The sequence below is a fragment of the Mesoplodon densirostris genome, chromosome 18 (genome assembly GCF_025265405.1).
Source record: "Mesoplodon densirostris isolate mMesDen1 chromosome 18, mMesDen1 primary haplotype, whole genome shotgun sequence".
Classification (NCBI taxonomy): Eukaryota; Metazoa; Chordata; class Mammalia; order Artiodactyla; family Ziphiidae; genus Mesoplodon; species Mesoplodon densirostris.
Genome location: NC_082678.1, coordinates 6152822 through 6178013, shown reverse-complemented (window position 1 = coordinate 6178013; position 25192 = coordinate 6152822). Strand labels below are relative to the sequence as shown.

Here is a 25192-nt window from a genome sequence, read left to right as displayed (position 1 = left end):
AAATGTGCAACCACCTATCAGCCTTGGGAATTTCCACATTTCATATTTCTTAACTATCAAATGGAGACAATTAGGCTTTTTCTGGGGGGGGGGGCACGCCCATTTGTGTATTTATTTTTTGTCCATACCAGGCGGCATGTGGGATTTTAGTTCCCCGACCAGGAATTGAACCCGTGCCCTCCACAGTGGAAGCATGGATTTTTAACCACTGGACTGCCAGGGAAGTCCCTAGCCTTTCTTAATTATTTCATTCCCTGAGATACACCCAAGTCACATCAATTTGATTAGAATGTTCACAAACCAGGACTTCCCTGGCGGTCCAGTGGTTAAGACTCCAAGCTTCCACTAGCGGGGCACAGGTTTGATCCCTGGTCAGGAGGAACTAAGATCTCTCATGCCACTTGGTGAGGCCAAAAAAAAAGAAAAAAAAATGTTCACAAACCTCTTGCCATTATGTTCAGATACTTGTCTTGGTTGGTTCCAGACAGCTGATTGAATACTGATGTTGCTAGTTTTCCAAAGAACAGTCCCCTTCTGGAGAACTGGAGGTCTTTAATATCCACAAGAGATGTTAACAACCTAGCACAGGACCAGCACACCAACGGCACAGGATTCTCTTACTGTTTCATCCCATCTTCTTTTTTTTTAAACAGATTAAAAAAAATTTTACTTATTTTTGGCTGCATTGGATCTTTGCTGCTGCATGCGGGCTTTCTCTAGTTGCAGCGAGTGGGGGCTACTCTTCATTGTGGTGAGTGGGCTTCTCATTGCACTGGCTTCTCTTGTTGAGGAGCATGGGCTCTAGGCACGTGGGCTTAGTAGTTGTGGCACGCGGGCTCAGTAGTTGTGGTTCACAGGCTCTAAGACACAGGCTCAGTAGTTGTGGTGCACGGGCTTAGTTGCTCCTTGGCACGTGGGATCTTCCCGGACCAGGGCTTGAATCCACGTACCCTGCACTGGCAGGTGGATTCTTAACCACTGCGCCACCAGGGAAGCCCCTCATCCCATCTTCTGATTGTGGTCTTCTGTGGGTTTGGCCCCTAGGTTGTTCTATAATAGAAGCCCCTATAAGCCCTTTTGGTTAACAGTCAGATCTTTCTGATTTTTAAAAGTATCATTCAAATAATTTGAACAACGCCGCTTCATTTGGAGCCAAGTGGTAAGTTGTTTATTAAACACAATCAGTTTTGTAGGATCTTGGGTTACAAGCCTCTGCCTCTGGGGTTAGAATCTTTTCAGGGCAATTACCACTGGCTCAGCCCTGCATCTCATTGGTCCTCTTCCACACACACCTCCCTGGCGCCAGGTTGGCCTCTATGTGGGAGGCTAACCTTTATTTACAAAATTGGCCGGCAACCAAGAGGGGAAGGGTTGACTCCTAATGACCATTCTCAGAGTTTGAAGTCTGACCAGTTCATAATCCACAAACGGAAGATTTTGTGTTTAATAGAATGGCCCTAAGGGCAGACTTTGATACACTTCACTGCTCATTGCCCTTTGTCAAGGGATGGCCTCTCAACATTAAGTATCAGCTTCTCCAACATTTTAGTCACTGGATTTTTAATACTACAAACCTATCCTCTAGAAAAAGTACTTTCGTTATGCCTTTTCTGGGGTTTGTGGATTACCCCAAGTTGCACACCATGTTTATCATTCTGTCCCAGTCCTTAAGACCTGTTAAGGAGGGAAGTCAAGGATTTCCAAACCAACCCTGCTGGCATCTCACAAGGCAAGTTCCTCCACAACCCCTAAACCACTCAGGCAGTTGGCCAAGTGTCTACCAGCCAAGCGGCACCTTCTTTCAGGACAGATTAATGGGACAGCACAGCTCTGGCTGAATGCTTACAGGACAGCTGACGTGGGGGGGCACGTGGAGGGACAAGCTCACTAGTTTTTCATTAAGAGGTTGAGGCCCCATTTGAGGAGCTGCAGGTGCACAAGTAACCTCTACTGCCATTTCTGTGCTTCCTCCACACATACAAGATTGACTATGACTATATATTAAACAGAAATCTGCAAGTCAGGTGTTTCTGAAAACAAGTTTTATTTAAATAAGGGTTTAAATACATTACATAACATTAAAACTGAAGGGGGGAAAAAAACCCCCCCAAAACCAAAAACCAGTTTGTTACTTCACATGGCATTGGGCAGCTGTTGCTAGTAAGTTGCGAGCTCTACAGCTACATGACTGATACGTCGGTTTGAAATTTGTTCCCTTGTCAAAAGTTTAACTCTTGATAGAAGGTTGGCCTCACATTCTAGTTTGGACACTGATCAGCTAGGGTTATGTCTGGGCAAAAAGACCTTGGTGGCAAGCCAGCTGTCCTGTCACCTCAACAGAAGGAAGGTGGCTGCTCTAAGCTCTGCCCACCTGGTCACCTTGGAGCTACCAGGGGATCTTCCCCCTGATGACCAAAGACTCCCTCTAGCAGTACAGCTGGCGTCGCTGCCTCACCCCATCCTCCACTCTCAGCGTCACCGAGGGCTGTTCAGGTGGCGACATTCTCTTAGGGCAGGGAAGTCTGTAGAGGGATTGCTGAGGAGCTTCTGGCCAGACATAGCCGTCTGTGATCTTAGGGCTCTGGACTTGGCTGAAACATCACTGTTATTGCTTTGTTTCAGGCTGGACACTGCCAGGTGCCGACTGCTTGACCTCTGTTTAAATGAGGGACTTCAAGACTAGACAGCATGGCTCTTTTCAGTTTATTGCATGAAGGAGTTACACTAGTCCAAGTTAAAAGCGGACCCCAAATGGTTACATTACACAAGCTGTGAGGTTTTTAAACTTGTGACAAGGGACAGAGGAAAATTCTACTCATTGCATGGAAATCCTCACTTAAGCGTCACTGAGCCAGGAGCATTTAAAACCCATGAACCTTCAGCTGATCGTCCTTAGCCAGTCCAATCTGCAAAGGAAAAAAGGGCACTTTTAAAGAGGAAATAGAGTTACAGCCTCCATTTCTGATGACAACTATCCTGTCTTCCTGCTTCTACACTGGTCAAGAGAAGTCCCAGAGCCCAGATGCTCTCAACTCAGGGTACACTCAGTTAACCACCAATGGTGTAATAGGATTTTAGCACTTAGGAACAGCCAACCAGACATCCTGCTTGTTCTAGTATCTGTCTGCATGCAATTGCACCCTTAAAGTAGATCCATGTAAACAGTAAACTTAAGGCAGACAAAAATCCCTTGCTTTCAGGAATACATTTTGTCTATGAACTTCAAAAACTCAACTGTTTGGCTTAGCCTTAGAAAACAAACTTCTATGTCCCCAGCAGAAACTGACTAGACTAGGCAGATCTCAGGTTAGTTAGCCAGGGCAGAGGCACAAATGTACTAACAGGAAGTGACAACTCACCTCTACGAGGAACTGGCATATGTTCTTGCGCTGGTCACCCTGCAACTGAATTACTTCTCCATATTCTGGATGCTCAATTACAGTACCATTGCAGGCAAATTTCTGCAAGGACAATGCAGGCAAAACAAGTTAGGCAGCGCAACGGCCTGAATGCCACTAATAACCCTTTTCAGGAAGTAATACAGGACAGCAGCCCCATGTAGGCAAGGTAAATACGATCTCCCTACAATCTCATTAAAAACCTACCTTCTTAAACGCCTTCACTAGTTTCTTTTTATCGTAATCATCAGCGATCCCTTGGACAGTAGTAAGGGTCTTCCTGCCGTTTCTCTGTTGAATTCTTATATGGATATAATCCTCAGTGCCAGCAGGAAGCAGATCATCACCCTTACTTGCATCAGCAAAGGGGTCTGGGAATAAAGGTCAAGCTCGTTTAGTGCTGTTGTGCTCAGATCCCACTGCCACCCTCCCACTGGATCTCTTCCGTGTGCAGAAACTGATACTGAAATCGTCAGGGCCTGGTCAGATCAGATATGTTCTTTGTTGGCTCTCTTCGAACAGGTCAGTCCGGGACGGCCGGCTTCCCCAGTCCGGGAGAAAGTCTGGGCTTCCTGCCCCAGGCCCGCCCTCGAAAGCTGATCACATGTCGGGGGAGCCAGGGTTGGCCGGCGGCGCCCCACCCAGCTGATGCAACCGGCCGGAACCCAAGCTCCGAGGCGGGGCCACGCTTCCCGCCCCATTGGCGCGCGCAGCTGTCACTTATGGCTGGCACCGCCTCTCCCTCCCGGCTCCGTGACAACGGCGGTGACGTATGGGATGTGACGAAAGGGTGGCGGGAGGGGCGGGTGTGGCCCGATGAGGCCAGGGAGCCATTAGTAAATGCGCCACCCGAGACGTCGGACCCGCCCAAGGGCTGACCTCCCGCCCGCTCCTTCCGGTCGCGCTCAGGGGCCAATCCCAGGGCCCAGGCCGCGGCCCCACTGCCTGCGAGCCCGGACATCTCCCCTCTACCCAAGTTCACTAAGGTACGGAACGCTTAGCAGCTTTCCGGGCCCTGGCTGCGGATCCGGAGCGCCCCGCCCGGGCCTTCCTCCTCTTGGGACCTTTCCGGGACTTACCGAAAGAGTGGAGGTTCTGGATAGCGGACATACGATACGATTCCTTTTCCTCGGTGGAAACGGCCTGCGGAAGGCGGCGGCTGGAGAAGGCAGGCGGGGGGGACGGAGCGTCGGGAAGCGAAGGGGCTCGAGGGGAAGGCTGCTGAGTCCTCGGCGACGGCTCAGGGACTGGGGCGGAGGGGCGGTGCCTGTATTCACTTATGTAGCCGCCCCTGTGACGCCAGCGCGCTGCCCTCACGTGCAGGCCCCACCCACGGCGTTGTGCCCCCTGCGCCCGGGCGCCGCCGCTTCCAATTGGTCCGGAGGCGGGGACGCGGGACGGCGCTTGCGCAGGAACTGTGTGCTGCGGGAGGGCGTCCTCTTGACTAGGGGAGAGATGGAAGGGGGAGGGAAGGGTTGGTTCATCTAGGCGCCTGCGCAGTGTTGGAGGAAGGTGTCTGGCCGGTGCAGACAACTGACGGAGGTTTCTGCGCCTGCACCCTATGTTCTCTGGCTTGTTCCGCCTTCTTGACCCTGTTGCAGGGAAGGGTTTTTTCCTGGGGTAGATTGGCACTCCTTAGAGGGGATTTAGATGCTGACCCTCCCAAGCACGACAAATTCCCACTATCTCATACCCACCCGACTACCCACTTACTCCCTACTTTACAGATTTGCTCCGTAACAGATTTAGGGCGGCACTTTTTCAACGTACAATAGTATAACCAAAACCTTAACTTTATCATTTAGATTAATTTATCATTTAGATGAATCTAATCTAAAAATGGATTAATCTACTTTAAACGTATCGTTTAGATCGTCTAAGGAAAGAATGCCCAGATCATTAGCACAAGTTCAAGGGAGAGTAACGCTGGTTCTGGGGGCCAAGAAGAATTCACGCACTTTTGTCATACAAATTGTGTGGGGTTGAGCCTTCCCAGCGCTTAGTTGAACTATTTCCTTCAAAACAGTCAACCTTTCTTGCACTTTCAATTTATTAATTGAAATGCTTATAGTTGCAGGGGTACCTAGTGTGGTTTTAGACTCCAAAGGCTTCCAGGGGCCAGGGAGGTAAGGTAAAGGAGTGCAGACAGCCAAGCGTGGTGTAATGGGGTGTGGTGAGCGCTGGGGTGAAAATCAGAGGCTGCAGCGGCTCCAGCCCATTGTGCTAGATCTTCTTTTTCAAGAGAACCCTGAAATTCAGATGTTTCTATAAAATCTTTTGATTTCTAAACATTGCCAATAAATTTAATTTTGGAAAAACACTGTGCAAGGCAAACAGAAAAATGTATGCTGGCCCCAAGGACTGTGGGTTTATGTCTCTTGATGGTCAGGGTCACTTGCACCAGTGGAGTCTAATGGGAGGGAGAGACAATAAATAAGATGACAGATTGTGACAGGTGCCAAGAAAGAAGTAAATAAGGTGACATGAGAGAGTGACAAGTGTCATGGTCTGAGCATGGGTTGGAAAAGAATTTCCAGACACAAGGCAGAATGTAAGGAAGAGTTTATTAAAGAGAAGGGCCGCTGCAAGAACAGTGGGCCGACTTCCTGGTAGCCAGGGAAAGTCGACGATGAGCATGGGTTGCTTGTCTGTTTTTATAGCCAGGGACTTGTGAGTCACCTGCCAATTGGGTAGGGTCCACATGTTTCCAGTGGGATGAATACCTTCCTTTATATGGGATGGGAAAGGAGCAAGGCATGCTGCTTGGGAAAGCTCAGAGATGTTGCAATGGTCTCATTGTGACAGGGTGATAAGGGTCCGGTAACTCTCTGTTCCAGAGGTGTTGGCCCTTTGAGTTTATCTTGTTCTTTGTCCTTGGAGCACATCACAACAAGGGCTTCAGGAGGCCTCTGAGGAGGTGACTTCCCAGTTGATGCTTAAAGAGAAAGAGCCCATCATATGGAAAACCCCAAAGGAGGAAAAGCTGGGTGTACTTGATAGTTTTTTTTAAATTAATTTTTATTGGAGTGTAGTTGCTTTACAATGTTGTGTTTGTTTCTACTGTACAGCAAAGTGAATCAGCTATATGTATACATATATCCCTCTTTTTTGGATTTCCTTCCCATTTCGGTCACCACAGAGCACTGAATAGAGTTCCCTGAGCTATACAGTAGGTTCCCATTAGTTATCAGTTTTATACATAGTATCAATAGTGTATATATGTCAATTCCAGTCTCCCAATTCATCCCCCCACCCCCCCTTCTCCCCTTGGTTTCCCTACGTTTGTTCTCTATGTCTGTGTCTCTCTATTTCTGTTTTGCAAGTAAGATCATCTATACCATTTTTCTTGATAGTTTTTTTGATTCTGTATTTACTAAGTGGTCTTTTGAATAATCATCTGGCTTCCTTGATATCAGGAATTGGGGAACCATGGCTAGAAGGCATGGGCGTCCCAGTCTCACACCCATCCCAGTCTGAGAAGCTAAGGACACAACTTTCCTCCACCTGGAAACCTCTACACTCACAGACATGGCTGTGCTTGAAAGGGGATTGGGGAGAGAGAGTGAATGAATCAGAGCTGGCTCCCCCAGTGTGCATACATGTTTTGTTATAAGAAAATTTAAAATAGCAATGTGGTCCAGCTTATCTTTTCCTTTTAGGAAAAGATCCTTTCTATGTCATATTGAAGAAATCTTTTCTCTGCCTCCAGTTTATAAAGATACCCGGTTTTTTTTGATTTTTTTCCCCAAAAGTTTTAAAGCTTTGCTTTTTCACATTTAGGTCTTTTTTTAAAAATTGGGATATAGTTGCTTTACAATGTTGCATTGGTTTCTACTCTACAGCGAAGTGGAGTTCCCTGTGCTATACAGCAGGTTCTCATTAGTTATCTATTTTGTACATATTACTGTATATATGTCAATCCCAATCTCCCAATCACATTTAGGTCTTTAAACCACCTGGAATTGTGTGTGTGTGTGTGTGTGTGTGTGTGTGTGTGAGATGTGAGAGAGGGGTCTAATTCTTTTTCCTATGTGGATAGCCAATTGTCCCAGCACCATTTATTGGCTAGTACCTGATTTGTCCTGCCTTCTCTATCATAATCATATTTTCATTTATGCATGGGTTCGTTTTCGGATTCTCTGTTCTGTTCCACTGCTCTATTTATTCCAGAGCCCTAATCTCTCAATTATAGGAGTTTTATAAGAAGTCTCTGTGCCCAATAGCATGAGCTCCTCTGTTTTGCTCTTCAGGATTATCTTGGCTTTTCTTGGCCCTCGTTCCCCTTCACCTCATGGTGTGTCACCACTCCCCACATTCTACAACGTTCTACGAAGCACCCGGTCTTTCTCATTGCAGGGTCTGTACGTCCTGTCCCTTTTCTTCCCCCCTCTTCTCTGTTTGATGTCTCCCACTCATCCTCCAGGACTCAGTCGGGAGTCTTCTCTGTGCCCCCGCTTCCTCTCTTTGGCATTAATCACACTGCATTTTGCTTGCCTGTTCCTTGAACTGGCTACATAAATTGCTGGGCCTGGTACAAGATGACAGCGTGAGGCTCTCTGTTCAAAAATGCTTCAGAATTTGAAGACAGCGACAGCAGAACATGAAGCCAAGCACAGGGCCCTTCGAAGCGTGGGGCCCTGTGTGATGGCACAGGGGACATGCCGTGGTCTGGCTTTGCCAGTTCCCTTATTTATCTCTCTGTTAGACTGTGAGCTGAAAAGAATAGGGTACGTGCCTCTCTCCTCTGCTGTGTATGTGCAGTAGGTGCCTGCACACAGTGGGTGCTCAATGCTTGTCGAATGAACAGGCATTGTAGGTGCTACCAGTTAGGGTTCTCGGCCTTCCTTAATCAATAGAAATTGATAAGAGGCCAGATAAGAAATTCAGGCAAGGCTTCACTGGGGGCCCTGCTGCAGCAGGGGGGAGCAAAAACAAGCAAAAACGAGCTGGTTCCCTATACGGGGTGAGGTACGGGTGTGTCCAGGGGTCGGGCCAGAGGGGCGGCTCAGGGGGTCTGCCCACCCCTTTCGTGGTATTGAGTGCAGGGGGCATGCGCAGTACCCTGCTTTTGCTCCTGGGTCTTCAGAAGTGGCAGCTGGGTTTTTGGTCTTTTTGTATCTTGTTGTCCAGAATTTGCCCCAACTGTGCATACATGCAGTTATTTTTAGTCCCTCCTAGTTTCTTTGCATTTTGTTGCTCTAGGAGATGTTTGTTCAGGTGCAAACACTGCAGCAAAGAATCTCAGGTCCCAACTTGTCTCATAGTTGCTCAGTTACTAGGAATGGCCAACCCCTGGCTCCAGGCTGCAACCTCTGCCGCCCTCTTAGAGAGTCCTGGGGTGAAGCACTGAGAAAAGATCCTTTTCAGAGGTCCGACTCTGGGCTCTAAAGGGAGCTCCTGGACCTGGCTTCCTGGTGCAGGGCAGGGAGGGTGGCCCTAGATAAGCACGTTCCCCAGCTCCTCTTACAGGGACCTGGTGTCCGGTGCAAGACCTGACCTCCGTGCACTGTAAACAGTTATTGCCACAAACACACACAGGCTTTGCTTTGGCAGGCCTACTGTTCAGAGGCCAGGCCAGGGGCAGGTGGCTAGGAAAGTGGGACAACCAGTTCTTGGTTACCACCAGCTTCCTGGGCGACCCTGTTTGCCTCTCAGGGCTTCCATTTTATCCCCTAGAAGGAGGACTCAGTAATTTCTAAGGCCTTTTCCAGGTCTAAAGTCTGTAGCTCTGTGTTCCCGTTGGGGACATTTCCAAGGAGGGTCTATAAGAGTCCACTATCCAGGAACTTCCCTGGTGGCCCAGTGATTAAGACTTTGCCTTCCAATGCAGGGGGTGCGAGTTTGATCCCTGGTAGGTGAGCTAAGATCCCACATGCCTTGGGGCCAAAAAACCAAAGCATAGAACAGAAGCAGTATTGTAACAAATTCAATAAAGACTAAAAATGGTCCACATCAAAAAAAAAATCTTATTAAAAAGAGTCCACCACCTAGTGTGGAGGTTGTCCCAGCCCGGGGAGCTTGTAGAGTAATGATGGAGCCAGGACAAATTTGTCTGAAAGTGACATCTGTGCCTGCTGATAATACTGCTTGTTTGTTACCGCACTCCTTGTTCCGAGTCCTGACCCCAGAGCACAGGCTCTGGAGTACCTGAATCTGAGTATCACCCCACCTCTTCCTGCCTGGGTGACTTAGTCTCCCAGCCTCCATATTTTTCATCTGCACAAAGGGATACGAATACTTTCTCTCTTAAGCTTTTGAGGAGATTTAAAGAGAAAAATAAGTGTGACAGGATAAAAATGTAATGTTATTAAATCACTAAGTAGATTATGCCAGATTCTCAGCAGAGAAGGGAAAGAGAGAGAGCTCAGAGCAGCAGGGGACAGGAGCAAGTCCCTGAGAATGGGGGGACAGAGGTGGGCACCTCTCCAGGTTGAGCTTGGGACATGGCAAGGGCATGGCTGTGTGGGACTCCTGGGACCTTCAGCCTTGATTAAGATTCCCCAGGGCTCTGAACCTGGCATGGAAGCAGCAGAATCTCCCACCAGGAAAAGATCACATCCTCTGGGGAAATAGGCATCTCCATGGTAACCAAGGCAGATGGCTGATCTGGTCCAAGCGGCCTCCCTGTAGCTCTGGTGCTACAGAAAACCCCGTGACCTAGAGGGAATCCTGGGGATCGCTGGAGGCCCTGTCACATCCAAGGTCAGATTTCTGGGCAGCTGGTGGGATAACTGGCACAGGATTTAACTTGATTGAAAGAAAGTCAAATAAATGCGATCTTTCTTGCATTCCTTATTTGGGAGCTACCCGTATGTATGTACATGATGGGAATCATGTCCCCCCACCCCTCCTCAGTGAATAAAGTCTGCTATTCTTACTACTTGGAAAAGGAGGCAGACCTGGGCTTGCTGCAGCACTGACCCAGATTGCACGGGGTTGTTGTGAGATGTGCTTTAGCCCCCAGCTGGGGTTCCGCTCATGATACATCACCCCTTCAACCTCCCCTGCCCCAGGGTGTGTAGTGGGAAGCGACGCGAGGGACCCTTATGGGGTGCTGAAAACAATCTCGATCTTGATCCTGGTGGTAAAAATTCATGGAGCTGGACCCTTAAGCCTAGTGTGCTTTACTCCCCTCCAGCCATCCCCCCGCCCCCTGCCGCTTCCTCCCACCGCCAGGCTTTCTTCTTGTTCTCACTTTTCCTCCGCTTGCCAGGGACTCCTGCTCAGTCCCTCTTTGCTGGCAGAACATCTGCCTTCCCCCTCCTGCTTTCTGCTCCTTCCCCTCCTCTCCTTCCTCCTCCTTCTGGAAGTCCTGCAGGACCCTCTGTGGTTGGGATGAGGGGGAGGCAGCTTTGCTTAGGAAGGGAGGTACAGGCCAGAGACCCTGGTTCCCCTCGCCTGGGCGGGCGAACTGCAGACTTGGTTGCGGGGAGGATGAAGTGCAGAGGAAGCCTAGAAGGGCCAGACCTGGCACCTACCCTCAGGGAGTTCACAGCGTGGCAGGGTTCAGAAGATGCCCCCAACGAGCCAGGGGCCCAGGAGGAAGCGAGGAAGTGCTGGGCACAGGTGCACAGAGGGTGCTGCATTCTGAGCGTGGCAGTAGGAGTCCCCTGGGGTGGGGTTGGGGTGGGGGTAGACATTCCAGATGGAGTAAAGAGCATCAGATGTTGTTGTGGGGAGGTCAGTTCACACCTGGTCCCTCTCTGGGAGAACCTCACAGGTGTGTTTGACAGTCTTCTTGGACAGAGACCATACCTCCTCAGGTTTATTTTTATTTTTATTTTTATTTTATTTTTTAAAAAGCTAATGTAGGGCTTCCCTGGTGGCACAGTGGTTAAGAATCTGCCTGCCAATGTAGGAAACACGGGTTCAAGCCCTGGTCTGGGAAGATTCCCACATGCTGCAGAGCAACTAAGCCCATGCACTACAACTACTGAGCCTGCGCTCTAGAGCCCGTGAGCCACAACTACTGAGCCTACGTGCTGCAACTACTAAAGCCCGTGCGCCTAGAGCCCTTATTCTGCAACAAGAGAAGCCACCGCAATGAGAAGCCCGTGCACCGCAATGAAGATTAACCTCTGCTCGCCACAACTAGGGAAAGCCTGTGCGCAGCAACGGAGACCCAATGCAGCCAAAAAAAAAAAAAAAGTATAATATCTCAATAACTTTTATATGATTGCTTATTGAAATAATAATATTTTGGATTATATGGGTTAAATAAAATAGATTATTAAAATTAATTTCAGCTGCTTCTTTTTACTTTTTAAAAAATGTGTCTACCAGGAAATTTAAAGTTACATGGGTGGCATGCATTATATTTCTACTGGAAAGCACTGCTCTAGATGATTCCAGACTGAAGAGAGGATTCGTTGACACAGCACATGGCAAATCCACACTCATACGCTTGGCTGTTCCCCCCAGCCTTCTCCTCACCAACATCAGACTTGTTTCCTGGTCTCCTATTCCAGCCTCAAGCATCTCAGATGAGCTTGCGAATTGCTTCCTGCTCCCAGTTTAGAAAACAGCTCAGGGACGGTCATGTGAAGAGAGTTACATGATCTTTTCCTTTCCCAAGTGGCTTATCTTCCCCCACCCAAACTGGGTCTCTTCCTGGGCAGGGCTGAGGGTTCTACCACCAGGAAGGTGAAGGTCTTTCCTTTTGTTTCACTCGCCCAGCCCAAGCTGACACCTCCACCAGCTACTGACCAAATATGTCCACCTGACCATGCCCCAGGGGCTGGGGCACCAACCTTGTCCTTTGCCCCAAACAGCTTAGATGCTGTCCTCTCTACCCCTAGCTAAGACTCTTCCTAAGAGCAATTCTAGGAAATAATTACCAAAAAATAGACTTTATTCTTTAGAGCAGTTTCAGGTTTACAGCAAAACCGAGAGGAAAGTACCTTCTGGCTCCGCCCAGGTAGAGCTGCCTCTTCCACTGTCAACATTCCCACCAGAGTGGTACATTTGTTACAACTGATGAACCTACAGTGACACATCACAATCACCCAAACCCCATGGTTTACATTAGCGTTCACTCTTGGGCAATACATTTTTCATTTTGTGAAACGAACAATTATTGAGTACCCACTACTCACTACATGCTGTGCTGAGTGTTTCCCACTCCTGTCCCACGAGATTCTGACAAAGCAGGGGGCATTAGCTCTTCTGCCCAAGCCTGGGCTTGGACAAGGACACTGGCCAGGGTGGTGGTGGCCCTCTTCCTGCTGGGCAGCATGGCCACCTGGAGTGGCTGGGTTTCCAGGAGAAGCCTTGGGGTGATTCTGCCTTTGTAAGGGGGTTGGTCATTTCCTTGGTGGGGCTAGTGCCTGGGAGTGCATCCCAATTCTTGGGGTGAGGAGGGTATGTTACTACATGCTTGAGGACTGAGTCTGGGTGGTCACTGCTGCTGTGGACAGGGCAGCTATCACAGCACATAGACTAGGATTTAAAAAACATTTTTGGGGGGCTTCCCTGGTGGCGCAGTGGTTGAGAGTCCACCTGCCGATGCAGGGGACATGGGTTCGTGCCCCGGTCCGGGAAGATCCCACATGCCGCGGAGCGGCTGGGCCCGTGAGCCATGGCCGCTGAGCCTGCGCGTCCAGAGCCTGTGCTCCGCAACGGGAGAGGCCACAGCAGTGAGAGGCCCGTGTACAGCAAACAAACGAAACAAACAATTTTTTGGATCCCTAATTCCTTTCTTTAAACAAACAGTGGCTGAACCCACACTTTGACAGAAGGGTCAGGGGGCCGCCAGAGTTCAGTTGTGCTTCAGAGATGAGCGGGACAACTGTGTGTGTGTGTGTGTGGGGGGGTGGGTGTGTGTGAATACGTGCAGGTGAGAGTGTATGAGCAGGCTATAGGCATGTGAGTGTCAGTGTGCGTGTGGATGCATATCTGAGTGAGTGTGAGCATGTATTCGTGCGTGTTTTCCTTTCTCTCTTCCCAGATGCTCCTGAGGATCTGAGGGCTTCCTGCGTTGCAGCCCAAACCCAGGGGAATCATCTCAGTCCCTACAGGAGGCCCTGCTAACAAAATAGGGGTTTTAAGTCAAGGGACCGTTTGAGATGCTGTCCTGCTACTTGTCTGTTCTGTGTCCTCAGGCTGTAACCGACTCCAAGCTCGTACTTCTCACCGCAGGACAGGCCAATAAATCAAGAGACCAGTCGTTGGGGCAAAGGAGGGTGACTTTACTCAGAAAGCCAGCAGACAGAAAAGATGGTGGACTCGTGTCCCAAAGAACTGTCTTCCCTGAGTCAGAGTTCAGGCTTCTTTTATACTAAAAGGGGAGGGGGTGTGGTTGGTTGCTGCAAACTTCTTGGTGCCAGAATCCTTTTTAAAATTTATTTATTTATTTTTATTTAATTACTTACTTACTTAATTTATTTATTTTTGCGGTACGCGGGCCTCTCACTGCTGTGGCCTCTCCCGTTGCGGAGCACAGGCTCCGGACGCGCAGGCTCAGTGGCCATGGCTCATGGGCCCAGCTGCTCCGCGGCATGTGGGATCTTCCCGGACCGGGGCACGAACCCATGTCCCCTGCATTGGCAGGCGAACTCTGAACCACTGCGCCACCAGGGAAGCCCCAGATAAGCATATCTTTAAGATGTTTGCTAAACTGCCCTCAAGAGGCAAACTGGTTCACATTCCCTCCAGCAGCCCATGTGAAGGAGGGCCTTTCCCCTCTCTCCCAGCCACTTCTCTGACTCTTTCCTCCCTGGGCTCTGTGACACTCTCTCAGCTTTCTGCCAAGGGCTTTACAAATCCTAGTTCATCATGTTTAGTTGTCACATCAACCCGATGAGGCAAGGACTTTTTAAAAAAAATTAATTAATTTTTGGCCACATTGGGTCTTCATTGTTGCGTGCGGGCTTTCTCTAGTTGTGGCGAGCAGGGGCTACTCTTCGTTGTGGTGCGTGATCTTCTCATTGCAGTGGCTTCTCTTGTTTCAGATCATGGGCTCTAGGCACGCGGGCTTCAGTATTTGTGGCATGCGGGCTCAGTAGTTGTGGCTCATGGGCTCTAGAGTGCAGGCTCAGTAGTTGTGGCGCACAGGCTTAGTTGCTCTGCAGCATGTGGGATCTTCCCGGACTAGAGCTTGAACCCATGTCCCCTGCATTGGCAGGCAGACTCTTTTTTTTTTTTTTTATACACACAGATAAAATTTATTATGGCAGAAAATACAGAGTAAAGCAGCAGGAAAGATGTTTTCATTGGGTAGAGTCCAGAGAGGTCCAGTACAGGCTTCAGAGTCCTTCATCAGAGGCCACCAGCAGGGAACTGTAGGAACATGTGTGAAGTGTCCCTACCCAGTGAGTCCTGTTGGAGCCCTAGGGACCAAGGCTTTTTTGGTGTGCTGGTCACATAAGCATATCTTGCTATGCAACCAGTGGCAGGCAGACTCTTAACCACTGCGCCACCAGGGAAGTCCAAAGGCAAGAACTTTTATCATCACCATTTTATAGATGGGGAGACAGAGGCTCAGAAAGGGTCAGTAGGGGCTTACCTACTTATAAATTAAAAAAAAACCAAAAAACAAAGAAACGGTAAGTAACCAGCCCGAGGTCACACAGCTGCTAGCAAGCTGTGATTGGATGGCCTGGCCTGGGGCTGTGTTGACAGGCAGCTCTCCCCTTCCTTCTCTGGACTCCTGCCAGGTCCCAAACTCCTGCTTCCTGCTGTCTTGGGTCTCACATTCCTCTCTTCTGCAGCAAACTGGCAAACTCATTCCCCACCAGCTCTATGAAGTTGGCTCCTAAGTTTGCACCTTGGTTCAATACAGCTCCCACAAGTTTCTATTTCCAGGTCTGTCTCTAGCAGGGGTTTCCGAATCACAGTGGCCAAGAGAACCAGAAACATCTCTGGGGCAAGCATCCTTGGCTCAGGGCTCTGCTACCTCCTGTAAGTTCCTTTCCCTGTCTGATTCTCAAGCCCTCCTGTGTAAAGTGGGGAAAAAACACACAGGGTTGGGAAACAGCATAGCAGCTCCTCAAAAAAAACTAAACATAGAATTGACATATGGTCCACAATTCCACTTCTGTGTATAAACCCAAAAGAATTGAAAGCAGAGAGACATGAGCAGAGGTACACCCATGTTCATAGCAGCACTATTCACAATAGCCACAAGGTGAAAAACCCTCAAATGTTCATTGAGGGATGAATGGATAAACAAAACGAATTCCTATACAATGGAATATTATTCAGCCTTAATAAGGAATGAAATTTTGACACATGCTACAACATGGATGAACCTTGAAAACACTATGCTAAATGAAAAAAGCCAGATACAAAAGGACAACTATTGGATGATTCCACCTAGATGAAGTACACAGAATAGGCAAATTTATAGAAATAGAATGATGGCTGCCAGGGGTTGGGGGAAGGGAGAATGGGGAGTTATTGTTTAATGGATAGAGAGTTTCAGTTTGGGATGATGAAAAGTTTCTGGAGATGGATTGTGATGAGGAGGATGATGTTGGATGATGGTTGTACAACAATGTGAATCTACACAATGTACAATGTGTACAACAATGCCACTGAATGATATACTTAAAAATGATTAAAATGGCAAATTTTATGTTGCGTGTACTTTCCACAATAAACACACAGACACAAACACACACACACATGGTTACCAAGTGGGCTGAATGAAGTTGATTCACTTGATATCCGCCTTATGATGTTTAATAAACACCTCAAACTTACCAAGCCCCAGTCTGAGCTCCTAATCTCCCCTCCCCGCCCAAGCTGCCCCATTCACAGTGGCCCCGTCTCCGCTGATGGCAGCTCCTTCCCCGTGGAGACAGTATCCTGACTCTTCTCTCGCACCCCACATCCAGTGGTTAGGCAACCTCGAGGTCTCTCTGCACAGTATATCAGAGCCTGATCACTGCTCAACACTCCTTGGTTCCTGCCCCAGACTGAACCACCATCATCTATGCCTTGGATGGTTGCAATAGCCCCCAACTTTCACCCAAGCTCCCTGGAGTCTGGTCCCCACAGGGCAGCCTGAGGAAGCTCCTTCAAATGGAAATCACAACATGACTGCCACCTGCTCAAAAGAAAAAGCCCGTCTTCACATGTCTTCACATGATACAGGGCCCCTGTATCAATCCTTATCACCTCTCCCAGCTCATCTCAACTACTCCACCCTCCACCCCCAACTCCAGCCACACCAGCTCCCTTGCTGGGCCTAGAACATGCCAGAAATGCTCCCACTTTGGGATCTGGAAGCTTCTCCCCAGATATTCACATGGCTTTCTTTCCCAAAGTGTTCTAGGGGAAGAAAATATAATTTTCCCTCCACCCTTCTAAGTTCTTGGCTGAGACTCCTGTAATAAAAGACAGATTAACAAGAGAAAAACAAACAAGTTTATTAACATGTATACCTCATGCATATGGGAGAGGTACCCAGGAAAAAAAAAGAGTAATTCCAAGGTGGCTTAGAATTCAGGCTTTAAATACCATCTTAATAGAAAAAAGGGAAGGTGGGGGGGAATATAGGCCTCTTAGGGGAAAGTAAACTAAAAAAATTAAAAAAATTGAAGTATAGTTGATTTACAATATCATGCTAGTTTCAGGTGTACAGCACAGTGATTCAGTTATATATAAATATAAATAAATAAGTAAAGTAAGTAAGTAAATAAATAAATTCTTCTTCAGATTCTCTTCCCTTATAGACTATTACAAAATATTGAGTAGAATTCCCTGTGCTGTACAGTAGGTCCTTGTTGCTTATCTATTTTATATATAGTGACGTGTACATGTTAATCCTAACCTCCTCATTTATCGCTCCCCCACACCCCCTTCCCCTTTGGTAACCATAAATTTGTTTTCTATGTCTGTGAGTCTCTTTCTGTTTTGGAAAAAAGTTCATTTGTATTTGTTGTTTTTTTTAAGATTCCCTGCTACCCTTCCTCTCGAGGTTTTCCTTAAATGTCTCCTTTCTTGACCACCCTGTTTTATTTATTTATATTTTTTAAATTAAATTTTACTTTTTTTAAAATTGGAGTATACTTGCTTTACAATGTTGTGTTAATTTCTGCCGCACAACGAAGAGAATCAGCCATACGCATAAACACATCCCTTCCCTCTTGGACACCCCCCCCCCTTTTTAAATTGCAGCCCTCCACCCAGTCCTCCCATACTCCTTTCCCTGCATTATGGCTCCTTTTTTCCCATAGCACCTTCTAGAACACCATGTACTTTACGTATTTATTAAGGCTGTTAATGTCTGTCTCTACTGGAATCAACCACCATTTACTGATGGATCCCAAACCATTTAGCACAGGCCCTGCTGCATAGTAGGGGCTCAATAAATACTAGTCAAAGGCATGCATGAGTTAAAGTGCTTTCTTTACTATGTAGTCTGTACACATGTGAGCCGGTGTTACTGCTTCCGCTTTTATCAATTTATTACTTGTAGTGCGTGAAGGACGTCTTCACAGAGAGCAACTCAAGCTGAAGTCCTCGTCTCTCCTGGTGGCCCTGGCTTGTCAGCACTCTCAGTAGTACCACCATCAGCGCGGCGTGTTCTTCATCCGTTCTCTTTGCCCAGCACCTTCTCAGCTGCCCAAAACTTCTCTCCTGTTTGCCCTGTTCACTCCCCTCCTCTGCAGCTACTATGCTTTTTTTTTTTCCTGGAGAGATCCCTGACAGAGCAGTGCCCCTGCTCAGAGACTTTTGCTGGTTCTTCACTGCATAAGGATTTAAGTACAAACTCAGCTTTGCCCGTTAGGCTCCCAAATGATCGTGCCCTCAATGCCTTACATCTGACCTAGGCTTGGGACAAACTGGATTCCTTAGAACCGATGTTTTCCTGCCTCTGTACCTTTGCTCAGGCTGGTCCCTTCACCTGGAGTGTCTTCTTTCATCTTCGCTCGCCCCCAGTTCTACCTGCCCTTTAAGGCCCAGCTTCAACATCACTTTCCTGATGCCTCTCTCCATCTTTTGGAACCTTCTGCAGACCTATTTTGGTGAGCATCTGGCTCTGAGTTGCGTTTTGGACCATGTCACTGTTTGGAGCCACCCAGCCAGACTGTAAGCTTTAAACGAACTGTAAAGGAACGGGCTGTGCCTTGTTCCTTTCTCTGTCCCTGGGAGCCGGAGCACACTGTTCAGTTTCGCTCAACCCACGTGTTAACTTGGACCTTTACAAGACGAACGCAGAGCGGCGGAACAGGCGCACTTCCTGATAAGGCCACAAGATGGCAGCATAGACCGGGCTTCAGAACAGGTGAGGTTCTCCCTGGTCTCCCCCCCCCCCCTTGCTCCTACCACCTTCCCAGCATCCAAAGCGCTGAAAGGCTACTCGGTTCCCTCGAGGTGTGTGGAGGGGAGTCCTCTCTCTAGGGCTGGCGGGCGTTAGGTCTGGGGTGGGGACACCAGTTGGAGGTCTATAGTGAGTGTGTGCGTGTGTTTCCTGTACCGCCTTCTTCCAAGGTCCCTTTTCCAAGAGAGATCCCGGTAGGATGGAAGGAGCACCAGGCAGGGAGGGAGTGGCAGGTTTGGGTCCTGGCTCTGCACTGTGGCCTCGGGCAAGTGTCTTTGTACCAGGAAAGGGCCGATCACAGAGTCCAGCTCGCGGCAAATGCCCACGAAGTCTCCTCTTCCTGTTCTCTCCCAGTCCTCCTGCCCCGATTTTCGCGAAGGCGAAGTGATGGTTGCACTAATGACCTGACAGTCACCACATTCTCCCCCCTTTCTGGGATTCTGTGTGGCCCAGAAGAGGGGCGATGTTGGAGCAGGGAGGGACTTTAATAATTTACTATTATTATTAAAGTCCTTTTCCGCTCCAACATTTGACAATTGAGACCAGCTGAGAGAGCGGGGGAGGGATGGCGGGGATTTAGGAATGCCTGAAATGTGCTTGCCGAGGGCGCAGGAGAGAGGCGAGAGGCAGGCCAAAGATGTCTGCGGAGGGTCAGGTACACTCTGGGGCTTCCCTGGGCGACGGGGTGTGTGAAGAAGGGGCGGGGCTATCCCCAGTGGTTCGCGGGGATAGGGGGGAGGAGGGGGCGGGGCGGGGGTAAGGACTGCGTGTCCCCCCACCCCCTCCCGCGGCGCGCAATGATGGGTCTGTCCAACAGAGGGCGCCGCGAGCACGCAGGGCTCAGTCTTGAGTTTCCTCCACGTCTTAACTGAGTGGGTTTGTCTTCCGAGCTTTGGGCCTCTGCACTTTCACCAGGGATGTGATGGGGGCGAGGGTACTGCTGGTTCAGCTGGGGAGCTGTGTCACCGTTCGCAATTGTGCTGTCCTGTGTCCCGAGTGGCAATTGTGGGTTTGCATGTAATCAGCACAGTGATCATTCATTCATTCATCCAGCTAAAATTATTGAGCACCCACCAGGTGGCAAGCACTGTACTGGGAGTGAAGTGGCAAACGAGGAGCGCTCACTGATGACCGACACCTAAGACCCAAGTCACTGGGTGCACACCGAGGGCGGGGAGCATTTCCTACCTCCATCCCTTGCAAGTGCACCCACTCTGAGGTGAGCAGTGTTGTGCCTCTTTCACAGAGGAGAGAATCGAGGTTCAGAGAGGTTAGGTAAGAGGCCCAGGGTCACACAGCCGTTAAGGGGATGAGCTGGGATTTGCACCTGGAGCCTGGTTCCAGAGCTCCCTCCCACCTGCCCTGTGAGGCCGCCTCTGTCAGGGAACAGCCAGTGAGGCTGTGAGGGGGTGAGAGTCTGTCCTGGGGGCAGGGAGGCCACTCCACCTGTGCACGTCCTGAGCAGGACAGGAGCCTGTGGGCAGGGGGAGCTTACAGCTGGCTGCTTCACCCCAGAATGAATAACTTTCCAGCGATCAGAACTGCCCAGTCATGGAATGGGTGAGCCTGAGGAACAGAAGTGCCTTGCCTCTTCCCAGACCTTGCAGGGGCTGCCCGTTGACCCTGGTGCATCCACCCAGCATTGGAGGCTCTACCTGGCACAGTCCGCTTCTCCCTCCAGCCTCGTCTTGCGTCCTTGCCTGGCTGCTCTCTGTGTTCCTGCCTCTCAGGCCTTCTTTCAGCAACTTGCTGGGCACACTCACCTCTGGGCCTTTGCACGTGCACTCACCCATCTTCGGGCCACTTCAAGCCTTCCCCAAAGCCTTGTGTGCTGCCCTGCAGGTTTAGGCTTCTCCGCTCCCCCTAAATATGGCTCCTCATGCCTTACTGAAATTATCGGGTAATAGCCTTTCCCACTGGACTGTCAGATGCACGTGGCAAGGACACTGTCTTGTTATCAGGGCATTGCCTCGTTTGGTGCTCAAGAAAGTTTTCTTGGAAGAATGAATGAATAATGAATGAAGGTAAGAAAGAATGAGAGAAGCATGCAAAGCCCAGTGCATGGTTGGGGGACTTGGGTCTGTTCAAGATCTTTCAAGTCCCTTCCAATCCTCCTCTGGCCGCAGCTCTTGTTCCCCCCACCCCCGCAGGAAGTGGAGACTGAGAGCCACAGTCAACACCTGACGTTTTTAAGCATCTAGGCATCCCGCTAGGCACTGTCACATGTACTCTCACCCATCAAATAAGCAGGAACGAGGTGAAACGTTTTCAGTGGACACTAGCTTGAAGGCTTCAACCTCTGCCTGAATAGTTTGCCGGTTGGCCTCGGTCATTGCTACATCTATCTGCACGGGCCCCGCCTTCCCTCGGACCCCGTCCGTCCGGGCCCCTGGCTGCACTTCCAAAGAAGGCCACCAGGTGGCGGCAGACGCCAAGAGTCGGGGCTCGGCGCGCGCCGTCCAACCTCCGACCGCCGGCAGGGGGCGCTGCTGCTCTGCCGGGTGCTCGGAGGAGGTGGGTCGGGTTTGCCAGCAGGGCTAGGGAGGCGGGGGTCAGCCCTGCCTGGAGTTGGGGGCAGGTCCGAACCTCAGCAACGGAGGGTGCGTAGCACCCTCCTTCTTCCTCATTCGTACACTGCGGTCTTAACCTCTACTTTATAGGCTTAAGAGGCAAACTTTTTTGTAAAGGGCCAGATGGTAAATATTTTAGGTTTTGCTGGCCATTTGGTCTTTGTCACAACTACCCAACTCTGTCCTTGGAGTGTGAAGCAACCCATGGACAAATGGGTGTGGGCGTGTTCCAATAAATCTTTACTATTGGACGTCGAAATTTGAATTTTGTACAATTTTCTCATGTCACGAAATGTTGTTCTTTTACTTTAAAAAAAATGACTTAAAAATGTAAAAACTATTTTTAGTTCTTGGGAAGGGATCAGGTGAACCCTGATCTAGGTGAAGTCCCAAACCAGTGCCTGGCGTACAGTAGGTGCTCAATGAGGGGTCACTGATGTCAGCCACCCAGAAACACTCAGCAGGGGCTCCATGGACCCTGGTCTCCAGCAGCCCTTGGAGGGGGTCAGGACGCTCTCCTCCCAGTTTGGGCCTTGGCTCTCCTCCACCCCTCACAGAAGTGCTCAGTGAGGGAGACCTGTCTTCTCGCCTTCTTCCTGTGGCTGCATTTTCCCACCTCCATGCCTCTACCTGGGCAGTTCTCTCTTTCTAATGTAACCCCTGTCCTTTTCACCTTGCAAGTCCCAATCTCATTGCTCTCTTTGTAAAAATTCAACTTTAATGGAGGTATTGAAGTATTCACTCATTTTAAGTGCAGAGTCCATGCGTTTATTTATTTGTTTATTTATTTATTGGCTGCGTAGGGTCCTAGTTGCGGCACGCGGCATCTTCGTTGCAGTGTGTGGGCTTCTCCCTAGTTGTGGTGCGAGGATTTAGTTGCCCTGTGGCATGTGAGATTTTAGTTCCCCGACCAGGGATCAAACCAGCGTCCCCTGCATTGCAAGAGGGATTCTTAAACACTGGACCACCAGGGAGGTCCCAGAGTTCGTGAGTTTTGACAAATGCGTGTACCCAAAGGACCACCACCCCAATCAAGATAGAGAACATTTCCTTCGCCCCAAAATCTTCCCCATGCCCTTTCCTAGTCAACCTTGGATTTTTTTTTTTTTAATGTCTCCCAATTATCACGCACTTGCAATGTGCCAGGCTTCACGGAGGCCCTTGACAAGTCCTGTTTCACTGAAGCCTCGGGAACCTGGTGAGGTGGGGGCAGGCGTTATCCGTTATCCGTGGGCATCTTTCAGCTTAGGACCCCGAGCTCTGGGTTGGGGAGACACGTGCCCAATGCACATCAGGAGAGGGCTGAGATTTGATCCTGGCCTGCTGGTTCCTAACCGCTCTTCTACCTGCTTTTCTCCCAGCCCCCTTCGTGTTCCCAGGGCCACTGTGCACACACCTCTATACGCCTGGGTGCTTGCAGAGTGGCCTGGGACCAGGAACATCAGTATCCCCTGGGAGCTGGCCAGAAATGCAGAGTCTCGGGCCACACCCAGAACTACTGAGTTCCCAATTCCCCAGGTAATTTCAAGGCTGAGAAGCGCTGTCCTGAGCCCGGCTCTTTACTGGGGAGTGGTGGCTGTGTCTGTGTCCACTTCCCAGATAGACTGTGAGCTCCTGGAAGGCAGGGGCTGAGCCCACCTCAAGGCCTCCATCCTGCAGCCCCCTTGTGACTCAAAGTTGAACCAGTAGGTGAAGGGAAAAGCAGGAGGCTGGAGCTTCGGGATGAAGGTTTGGGGGTGAGGGCTGTGTGTGCTAGGAACTAGTGGGAGGACTGAGACAGTGCTGGGGGTGGTCTATCCCCTTGGAGTTTGAAGGTCTGGCTGTCCCTTTGCTCTGGTCACTGTCCAAGTTGACCCAGGGAGTCTAGTTCATTTGCATATTATTTGCATACGATGAGCATGTCTCTTTGGTGCCTTTCCTCTTTTTGCAGATTACATGGTGGTGGGGGAGGAGAGCAGACTGGATTTGGGAGGCGGTGGACAGGACACAGAGCCGGGGGTTTTGGGGAGGCCTTGGGCTTCAGACTCAGGCCTGGCTCCTGGCTGATGCCCATCCTGGGAGCTGGTCTGGCGTTAAGCAGTGACCCTCTTTGGGTTAGGAGGGGGCACCTGCGAGGTCCTCCAAGCTCCAGATACTTGCTGTAGGAGCAAGGTTGGGGGCTGGGCTGTTTCTCACCTCCCTGCCTTCGTCCCCCAAGTTCCCCCGCCTGGAATGTCCTTTCCCACGTCCCTGTCACCATCCTACACATCTGTTCACACAACAGGATTCTCTCCAGCAGTGAGAAAACCTTGCAGACGTAATGTTCAGCAAGAAGACATAAAAGGAGCTGTGTTATGAGTCCAATTATATAAAGCATGAAAGCAGGTCCTATGAGTCTCTGCTGTTAGATGTAATGGTTCCCCTGGGGGGTGGTTAGTACCTGGAAGGGAGCACAGGGTCGGGGGGTGGGGGCTCTGGGAGATGCTCAAGTCACTTTGTGATCTGGGTGTTGGTTATACAGGTGCTGGTTTCACTTTGTGAAAATTCACTGAGCTGCACAGGGATTACACATGCATTTTTCTTTCTTTCTTTCTTCCTTCCTTCCTTCCTTCCTTTCTTTTCTTTCTTTCTTTCTTTCTTTCTTTCTTTCTTTCTTTCTTTCTTTCTTTCTTTCTTTCTTTCTTTCTTCTGATTTATTCAACATTTATTTTGTATTTACTATGTAAGAAGTATGGCGATAATATGAATTATAAAAATTCACTTTCTGGGGCTTCCCTGGTGGTGTGGTGGTTGAGAGTCCACCTGCCGATGCAGGGGACGCGGGTTCATGCCCCGGTCCGGGAAGATCCCACATGCCGCGGAGCAGCTGGGCCCATGAGCCATGGCCGCTGAGCCTGTATGTCCGGAGCCTGTGCTCCGCAACGGGAGAGGCCACAGCAGTGAGAGGCCCGCGTACAGCAAAAAAAAAAAAAAAAAAAAAAAAAAAAAAAAAAAAAATTCACTTTCTGGACCAAGCACCTACACTATGTCTGTCCCTCAGATCATTTATATTCAAAATATGTCTGTATTTTAGGAACTAAATTGTAGCATTCTAAATCCTCCAACTTTGCTTTTCACATGTCCTTAAAAAAGGAAAGTTTTTGTTAAGATCCATTTGCATTTTCATGTCTTAACAAGTCATTTTAATGTGTAATAATAGCACATGGGGGGATGACTTTATGAACTACTGCTCTGACGTGCATTTTGCTGGATACAGATGCAAAGTTGACAAAAGACCAGATTGAACGCCGAGATGAATCCTGTGCACATGAGCTGCTTAGGAACGCTTCTCTCCCCCTGCCTGCACTTCACAGGTGATAAGGCCCTGGCTGCTCCATGGGATTTTAGTTTTCTCTTGCCCTCTTCTCCCCGTGGGCTGGGACACCCTGACATCAGGCCCAAGCCTGTTCATCCGTGTCTCCTGGCCTGGGACCCGGCACCGAGCAGGCGTTGAACATCCCAGCATGCATGTGGCTCCTCAAGACCCCTGGGCTGGCCCACGAGGCCCTGGGGCACCAGACAACATGCGTATAGGGGTATTTCCCCTTCCTCCCCCCCACTGCCCCGCAAAGGCCAGCATTAAAACACCTGGCTGTGGCCCAGGGTTAGAAGTGGGCTAAGGGATGGGATGGCAGAAAGTGCCAGAGGAGAGAGAGGGGCCCCCGGTGTGGGGAACCACTGACGTTCTGGGCCCTCAGCACCCTGATCTCTCTCTCTAACTGGGGGCGGCGCCTGCTCTTGCCTTGTGCATTCACCCCTGACCCTAAGGGTGCCTGGGCCCCTGCTTAGCCCCCACTTCAGTCTCCAGCAGGGGAGGCTGAGGCCTGGCTTCTCTGCACTTGGCTCTGTGCTCAGGCTGCTCTGAACCGGCCCGGCCCTGCATCTGACTCACCCCTGCTCACCCTGCCCCGCAAGTTGGGGCCTCCCGGTGGTGCCTG

The 25192-nt window shown here is 49.7% G+C and overlaps 1 protein-coding gene across 1 annotated transcript; it reads right to left on the bottom strand.

Moving 5' to 3' along the window:
- Positions 1-2027: 2027 nt before the first annotated feature.
- EIF1 (eukaryotic translation initiation factor 1) lies at positions 2028-4669 on the bottom strand. Its single transcript, XM_060082378.1, has 4 exons — positions 4478-4669; positions 3606-3769; positions 3360-3461; positions 2028-2906 (listed from the first exon to the last, which is right to left on the bottom strand). The coding sequence occupies exons 1-4, from the start codon at positions 4506-4508 to the stop codon at positions 2862-2864; spliced, it is 342 nt and encodes a 113-aa protein (XP_059938361.1). The 5' UTR covers positions 4509-4669; the 3' UTR covers positions 2028-2861.
- Positions 4670-25192: the final 20523 nt, after the last annotated feature.

Coding starts and splice junctions, on each gene's coding strand:
- EIF1 (XM_060082378.1), bottom strand. CDS start 4,508: ATGTCCGCTATCCAGAACCTCCACTCTTTCG. Junction 3,770..4,477: donor CCAGAACCTCCACTCTTTCG/GTAAGTCCCGGA, acceptor CTTTATTCCCAG/ACCCCTTTGCTGATGCAAGT. Junction 3,462..3,605: donor TAGTGAAGGCGTTTAAGAAG/GTAGGTTTTTAA, acceptor TTGTCCTTGCAG/AAATTTGCCTGCAATGGTAC.